Source organism: Nematolebias whitei, chromosome 16, assembly GCF_014905685.2.
Source record: "Nematolebias whitei isolate Nwh7 chromosome 16, NemWhi1, whole genome shotgun sequence".
Taxonomy (NCBI): domain Eukaryota; kingdom Metazoa; phylum Chordata; class Actinopteri; order Cyprinodontiformes; family Rivulidae; genus Nematolebias; species Nematolebias whitei.
This window is the reverse complement of record NC_056513.1, coordinates 2316343-2325188: the sequence shown is the minus strand read 5'-3', so window position 1 is coordinate 2325188 and position 8846 is coordinate 2316343. Positions and strand designations below refer to the sequence as shown.

Here is an 8846-nt window from a genome sequence, read left to right as displayed (position 1 = left end):
CTGGACATGTCCAAACCACTGTCCCTCCTCTGGACATGTCCAAACCATCTCAGTGTGTCCTCTCTAACTTTATCTCCCAGTTGTTCAACCTGTGCTGTACCTCTGATGATCTCATTCTTGATCTTCTCCATCCTTGTCTCTCCTAAGGAGAACCTCAACATCTTCATTTCTTCACTTCCAGTTCTGTCTCCTGTTGTTTTGTCCATGTCTCTGTCTCCAGACCATACAACAGAGCTGGTCTCACCACTGTCTTGTAAACTTTTCCTTTGACTTTTGCTGACACCCTTTTGTCTCAAATCACTCCTGAAACTTTTCTCCATCACTCCATCCTGCCTGGACTCTCTTCTTCTCCTCTTTACCACACTCCCCATGTTCCTGGACAGTGGACCCCAAGTCCTTGAAGTCCTGCACCTTTGTGACCTCTGCTCCTTGTAGCCTCACTGTTCCACCTCCTCCCTCTCATTCACACACATGGACTCTGTCTTACTACGGCTGACTTTCATTCCTCTTCTTTCAAGTGCATACCTCCACCTCTCCAAGTTCTCTTCCACCTGTTCCCTGTTTTCACCACAGATCACAATGTCATCTGCAAACATCATCGTTCACGGGGATTCCTGCCTGACCTCATCTGTTAGTCGGTCCATCACCAAAGCAAACAATAAGGGGCTGAGACACTGCACATCCTTTCCAGCCTGATCCCTCTGTCTCTCCAATCAGTACAAGTTCTTCTCGTCCTCTTTAGTGTCCAGCCTCTCATACAACTCATCATGCTCCTTCTGCTTTGTCTTAGCTACCTCCCTCTTTGCTTTCATTGCATCTCCTTATATTCCTGTCTCCTCCCTTCAGTCCTCTGTCATATTTCTTCTTGACTAAACTCTTTCTTTGAACATCTTCCTGCACTTCCCCACATTTAGAGTTGCAACCTTCAGTCCTACATTCTTGACTTTCCTCTTCTCCCTCTGTCTCCTGACACGTTTCCCTCCTCGTGATGTTCAGCTAACAGTAGCACAGTTGTCTCCATGGTGGTGGTGGTGGTGGTGGTTAACCCGGGCCTCGACTGATCCGGTACAGTGTCACTTCTTGTGCAGTTCTTATTTGGTGTAATTTTCTCTTTCCATGCTACCAAGATGGCTGTAAGCGGTGCAAACCTGCACAACGTCTTCATGCTGCTCACTCTTGAACCCCACCTTGCTAGAAACCCATACCTGGTGCTCCATGTGCGCAGAAACCATTTAGTGAGTGACACTCTGCGTGAGCTCACCATGTACTCCGATGTGGACCTCAAGAAACCGCTCAAGGTCAATGAACTAATAACTAAATGTCAGTCTAATGAAATTGTGTGTTTGCTCTCCTTTGGTCCAATTATCAACTTCTGGCTTCCTCCTCCAGGTGATCTTTGACGGTGAGGAGGCTGTGGACGCAGGTGGAGTGACTAAAGAGTTCTTCCTGCTGCTGTTAAAGGAGTTGATGGATCCTGTTTATGGGATGTTCACTCATTACAAAGAGTCAAACCTGCTGTGGTTCTCAGACACTGTAAGCGTTTGCACAGGACTTTTTACACAATCAACTTTATTTCTATAGCACATTTTAAAAACCACAAGGGTAGCCAAAGTGCTGTACAATAAGACAAATTAATTAAGACAGTAAAAACATGCAAAGCATACACAAAGAAACATAAAAAACATACAATATCAGTTTCACGGCAGGCGTGTTAAGATGCCATAAAATATAAGATCACATGTTAAAAGCCAAAGAATAAAAATGTGTGTTTAAAAGAGATTTAAAAACAGGAAGAGAGGAGGCCTGTCTGACACTCAAGGATAAGTTGCTCCACAACCTGGGAGCAACAACAGCAAACGCTCCGTCACCTCTGAGCTTCAGCCTTTAGGGAGCAACCGATCAGCTGATCGTAGGGATCGGGGTGGACAGTAAGGCTGAAGCAGCTCAGACAGATGGGACAAGGTTGTTCAAGCATTTAAAAACAAACAGCAAAAGCTTAAAATGAATTCTGTGGTGCTCAGGGAGCCATTGAAGGGACGCCGGGATGGGAGTGATGTGCTCGCGCCTACGGGCCTGAGTTAACAGGCGAGCAGCAGAGTTCTGCACAAGCTGCAGACGGGCAGGAGAGGTCTAATGTCTGCATACAGCGCATTACAGTAGTCAAGATGAGCTGTGATAAAAGTGTGGATTAATTTCTCCAAGTCAGGTCTTTCTAGGATTGGTTTCACTTTTGCTGTTGGGCGAAGTTGATAAAAACTTTTCTGAACAACACACTGCTCATCTGTTTTTCAAATTTAAAATCAGACTCAAACTTCACCCCCAGATTGGTGACACAGTCCCTGACATAAAATGACAGTGAGCCAAGATCTATGCTGGGAGAGGGACAGCAACTCAGTCCAAACATCATAACTTCAGTCTTGTTCTCATTTAGACTAAGGAAGTTAAGAGAAAACCATGACTTAACATCATTAAGGCAGTGTGTAAGTTGCAGGAATGTGCTGTTTTGTGCCATGGGAAAATAGATCTGGCAATCATCAGCATAGTAGTGAAATGAAATGCCATGTTTCCTGAAAATAGAGCCGAGGGGGAGTAAGTAAAGAGCAAATAAGAGGGCCAAGGATTGAGCCCTGGGGGACACCATGTGGAAGAGGAGCAGTGGGAGATATAAAATTGTCCATTTTTACGCAGAAACTCCTTTTGGTTAAATATGACTGAAACCAATTGAGGGCGACACCCCTGATGCCCTCACAGTGCTCAAGATGAGAGATTAAAATCCTGTGATCAACAGTGTCAAATGCAGCAGACAAATCTAAGAGCACTAAAACAACAACCTTTAAGGAACCTGTTGACAAGAATATATCATTTTAAACCCTCAAAAATGCACTCTCTGTACTGTGACGGGCTTTGAACCCAGACTGAAACGGCTCAGTGATACCGTTGTCCTCTAAAAATATTAACTGGCTGTAGACGAGCTTCACAAGGTCGTAGATACCCAAACATTTTTACCTCTAACGTATGACGGACCCACTGAAATAAAAACACTGGAATGACCAACTACAGCACGGTCCATGCTAACGAGCACGGTGTCACGGTCTTGACACCATCATATAACATGATAACGTCACATATGATGCTCATCACATCTGCATGATGATGATGATGTTCCAGTCAGAGCCGTTGAACAAAGTCAAAGAAACGAAGACACTTTCTCGTCTGGTTCTGTCGATTGGTTCCTGAGAGTTTTTAGCCTCTGTTTGAGTAAATCCAGTGGCTTTTCGTTGATTATTTTTAACTTTCTTTAACTGAGCCTTAAATAGATCTGCAGGGTGTGATCAGTCAGCATCTGCATTTTCCAAGAGCAGTCGTCTCTGTTTACGTGCAGATTGATGCGTGTCAGCGAGAACATGCAGGACCACGTCCTGAACTTCCACAAAGAGTTGCTGACCCAAAAGACTTTTCTGCCTCCATCGTTTTAATCCCGACATCTGTCTAAAAATAGATGATTTGATTTACTCAGAAAATCCTGTTGAAAACTTCATTTTATTTCCGTTCACAAAGCTTCTTTTCCCGCATCTAATTTTTAAAGTAACTCTTTCCCAAAAGAATCGCACTCGACGGTAGGAGAAGATTTTAAACTGGTATTTTACTTGCAAGGACTGATTTTAAGGAGAGGTTACATAAATGTACACATGAAGACCAGTCACAAGAACAAGATAAGATAGAACTTTATCTGCCTCGAGCTGTTTTCCACTCACTTTCATAGCCTTATCTGCTCAGAGTTCACAAGAGGTCAGGAGGAGCCAGCTGCAGCCTTCTCACCCGGCGCTCTCCGTCAAACATACGGTTCATGGGCAGAGATAAGACCGGGTCTTGGGCTTCTTGCACGTGCAGAACCAACAGCAGTGTCAGCTTCTTAACTGGTGAGCTGATGGTGAACGTTCACAACCTCATGGATCTGCTCATTGTTTCCAGGATGATGTCAGAATTGTGATCTGTTTAAATACGTTTTTACTACAACACTTTTATGTTTGCATAAAACGAACAGACCTGACTGAAAACATAAAAATCAAAGGTATACATTAAAAAAGTTATACCTAACAGATAATTCAGAATATATTAAATGTACAGTATATACATGAACATGGTTCTAACAATTATTTTTATTTGATAAGCAGGTGTCTAATGTTTGGACAGGTTCAGACTAAATGCTAACAACAACAAAGAACAATGACAGCTCAGAGTAAGACATAAAAAATTTAAGCGGGATTCTTTTCAAAGAGAAAATGCACAACATAAGAGTTCCCAACATCTGGATCATAAAAAGAACCGTTGCTAAACTAAACCGTAAGAAAATGACTGAAAATTGTGATTTTAATCAACAACGGTTTGACTGTAAACCGGTGAATAAATTAATAATGTGTTGACGTCAGCGCATGTTTCCATACGATGGTGAAGTTGGCTCTGCAGTTGACCCATCCACCACCAGGTGGAGCAGCTGCTGAATGCACCCGGGGAGCAACTGGGGCTGAGGCGTCCTGCTCAGAGACACCACGAGGTGTGCGATGACTGGGGATCGAACATGGGACATTGGGGTCCCGGGTCGGCTGCCCTGCCTCTGCACCATCTCGGCCCCCCTGAAGCGTTCACTGGACTGAAAGGGTTAACAGTAACATTTGTGCACGAGACAAATCGTGCTGGAGATTTTTGTTTCCTCTTGAACTATTGTGGAGGAGGGGAGTGGCGGCGCAGAGGCTAGAGAATGTGGGCCTGCGATCGGAAAGTTGCTGGTTCAACTCCCCGGACCTACAACATCAAACTGAGGGTGGGAAAGGTGAAGCACCCCCACCTGCCTCCACCCTGGGACGTGTGCGATGTGAAAAATGCAGATAATTAATTTCTCCTCTGGATTAATAGAGTACAAAAAATAAAAAATGTTAAAATGTGACTTTTGCTCTTGCTCAGGAAGCTGATGTAGGTTTGAACAAACTGGTCAGAAAGCTCTAATGAACGTCTGTGTGCGTGTCCAGTGCTTTGTGGAGGAGAACTGGTTCCACCTGGTCGGGATCATCTGCGGTCTTGCCATCTATAACTCCACGGTGGTGGACCTGCACTTCCCCCTGCTTCTCTACAAGAAGCTGCTGGATGTTTCACCCTCACTGGACGACTTTAAAGAGCTCTCCCCCACCGAGGCCAGGTAGTCTTTTTATTATTTTATACACGCAACGTTTGCTACAACTGCTGGAAACTAGTTATTTATTACAATATGCGTTATATTCCATATGTTCTGGATCAAAATGTGATCGGCTCCACAAACGGATGCTCGTTGTTCTACACGTGTGCAGCGTAGTCCGACACGTTAATGCAGCCGAGTTCTGCTCCATAACTCTCCGGCTCCGCACCGAGCGCTTCACTTCATCTGAGGTGGAGCAGCCGGCTCCGTCTGGATTTACCAACAGCCGTACGGCGTCTGGAATAACAGATTCTCTGCTACATGTCACTCAGTAAATAATTCACATCGGAATTAACAAGTGAATCTGTTGTAAAACTTCTACTGTATGTTTTTGTAATTTCATAACGATCCTGTTTACAACCTGAGCTCAAGGCCAACAGCAAAACGTTTTTATTGTTTTTATGATTTCAACAGTTCATTACTTTTAGTTTTACTTGATTTTATAGTTTTAGTGCTTGCTTCAATGTGAGATCAGTGTGCAGCATTTGGCCAGCGCTGTTGTTTATAAAGTGCTTTATTAATAAAGTTGTAGAACAACGAGCGTCGGTCTTGCTGCTCGAACACTCTGCAGGTTCGTCTGCAGAAATGCAGCGAGTGTTTGGAACGAGACTCGGGTCTTGTCGAGGTTAGAGGCTGCAAAACTGTTTCTTTGGGTTCAGAGCAGGGACTCTCCTGTGCCCCAGTTTACTCATATTGATTATTGATTCTGAAGTGAGCGTGCGCAGCTCGAAGCTAATCTTAACGTCTGTTTTTAGCTCCACATGTCGACGTTCTTCAGTATCAGTTCTTCACTGAGACTAAAAGTTCTCCGTTGTTTTTCTTGGTCGTCTTTATTCGCTCTTACTTCCTGTTTACAGAAGTCTACAGGAACTTCTGGATTATGAAGGAGATGTGGAGGAGACATTTCTGCTGAACTTTTCTGTGTGTAACTTTTTCTACACCTTTTACATATTTATTTTTGATGTACCAGATTTTTGTATTTTAGTAATGAGACAGGTTGTGTATTTTTAAAATGTTTAAAATTTCTGAATTCTTCATGATCATTTATCATTCCTCCTAAAGGTCCTTCACACGTGTTGCTTTTAATAATCAGTTATTTGATAAAACTTGTGCGCACCGTGTGTGTTTTTTCCTACAAACATGACTCATAACATTACAACGTTATATAATGTTATCCTGATGTTGCAATATAACACAATAAACAGCTTACAGCTAGCTGTTAGTTTTGGCTACACAGAGGAAAAGTTTATTGTCATCAAACCATTATATGGTTAAAAAAAAAAAAAAAAAAGTTCCCCTTCACTGTCCGTTTACTATGATTTCAAAAACAACCCATATGAAATAAATCTTTGCAGCAATAAGAACTGAACAAAAGTTTGTTAAAATAAGACCATAATAATAATAATGATTTGATACCAACTATTGTGACTAAATTAAAAGTTAAAAAGAACCAAAGTGCAGCAGCAGATCCATGGGCGTCGCAACAATTATATGTGATGGGGACGTGTCCCCCCCCCCACTCACACACACACACACGCGTGCGCGTGCACACACACACACACACACACAAACATTTACAATGAAATATTAGTTCACCCAGTGAGTTCTCTTTCTTAGTGAGTGAATCCATTCCACTTGATTAATAGGAAAATACTTGGCCCACTAAAACTCCACTCCGGGTTTTCCTGGTTACCAACAACTACTGCGTGCAGTTTCTCCTCGGCCATCTGTCCTGGCAGGATGCTCACGGGGGGAGGATAGACACTTCTGTTTTGTGTGCTAGCTTAGCACCACGCTAGTGCGGGCTGTTGACGGGGTGGGGGTGGGGTTAGGCTATGTGAGAGAATGAGAGCGCTACGTCTGTAGCATTCTAGATAATGTGGCTGTATTGTATGCTGCTAGCTTAGCACTACGTTAGTTCTGGCAGTTTTGGACACTGGGGGTTAGGATGTCTGAGAGAAGCGGAGCGTGCTCTATTCACACAAGGAGCGCTGTTGGTCAGGAACTTCAGCTCTCTAAACTAGTTGTTGAATCAAGTGTTACTTGTGGAGGTCAACTAAATGTTAACCTGTTAAAACACACCAGAATTCAGGGAATGGCATCTACTTTATTCAAATTCTCTGGGAGAGGACCCCCCACCCCCCCACCCCCCCACCCCACACACACATTACTAATGCTTCTGATGCCGATGAGCAGATCACGTGCATGGATGTTAAAGTGGCTGAGGGGCAGTTCAGTCAGTCTGTCTGTGTTCAGATGGTCTTCAGTCTGGAGGTTTTTGCTCGGATGCAGCGCAGCTTCCTCCCGGAGGGCTGTGGGGTGGGTGGGTGTGTGTGTGTGTGTGTGTGTGTGTGTGTGTGTGTGTGTGTGTGCGTGCGTGTGTGTGTGTGTGTGTGTGAACAGGTTGTTTTAGTATTTTTCATAGATAAAATGGAGAATTATCAGATTTATCAGTGAACTACAAAAGTGTAAATTGTAGACTAATGGTATTCTGCCAAAGATAATATTGTTTGCTGTTTTCATCGTAGATCACCAGAGAGAGTTATGGGATGATGGAAGTCAAAGAGCTCGTACCTGGAGGTCAGAGCATCGCTGTGGACCAGAACAACAGGTCTGACTGCTCAGCACCTCAAATTTAAACTTCAAGCTGACGTTTCACTTCTCTCTGCGGTGCACCTGAAATCATTAATTGATGCAACATTACGCTGCGTTCTCTATGAAAGAATGAAGTTTTTTTCTCGCAGCCAGTTGCTCAGTTTTAAATGAAACTAACGATGTGTGCTGAATCCAGGTAGTTCCATCATACCCACTTCATGTTTCAGTCTGGTCCTTGTGCCATCGGCTCAGTGTTCCTCAAAGGGTCGTGGGCCGTGTCGGCGTGTCCGGCAGCTTGTGGGGAACAGATGGAATAAAAAAAAAAAGCTGCAGGTTCTCCAAAATCCCACTCGACAAGAAAACATGGAGGAAAGATCTGAAACTAAATTCAGCTCCTCTGCTCACACTTTGGTTTGAAGGTTTATCAGAATGTTTTGTTGTGACGTCTGTGAATTAATTTTTTATCAAGTTTCTTTTTTTTACTGTGCTCTGTAACTTTTTAAAAGCCACACATCACGTGTTTTACTGGCTGAAGAGAATATAATAGAAGCTCTTTACCTTTTGTTGTTACTCTTTAATTTGAATAATAATTATAATAATAATAATAATAATAATAATAATAATAAGTTAAGAAATCAGGTCTTTCTCGTAAATGAGTCCCTGAGGCTCAATGGGATTAACCTGTACAAATAAAGCTTGAATGAATGAAGCCTGCTAATCTAACTGCTGTTAATAGTTTTTGAAGATTTTCTTTTAAAAAACATCTTTACTAATTCACTACAACATCATGTTTTTTTATTAAGGATGTTTATTACGCAGTAGCAGACAGAGGTTTGATCACACCTTACTGGGTTTGACACGCACTCTGTGGTCACTTTTTAAGGTATGCCTGTTCGATTCTTTGAAGTGTTCGATTCATTGAAGTGTTCGATTATTTGAAGTGTTCGATTCTTTGAAGTGTCCGATTCTTTGACGTGTTCGATTCTTTGAAGTGTTCGATTCTTTGAAGTGTTCGATTCTT

The 8846-nt window shown here is 42.9% G+C and overlaps 2 protein-coding genes across 2 annotated transcripts in view; one reads left to right on the top strand and one right to left on the bottom strand.

Moving 5' to 3' along the window:
• The window catches only part of znf330 (zinc finger protein 330), a 30829-nt gene that overhangs the window by 15355 nt on the left and 6628 nt on the right, over positions 1 to 8846 (bottom strand). The gene's annotated exons all lie outside the window — the stretch shown is intronic.
• On the top strand, positions 1128 to 7841 carry LOC119423014 (probable E3 ubiquitin-protein ligase HERC3; the record flags this gene model as incomplete). Its single annotated transcript, XM_037690426.1, is given in 5 exon segments — positions 1128 to 1298; positions 1390 to 1533; positions 5028 to 5194; positions 6088 to 6151; positions 7759 to 7841. Coding segments are annotated over 5 exon segments (629 nt in total), but the record flags the coding sequence as incomplete, so codon positions are not given.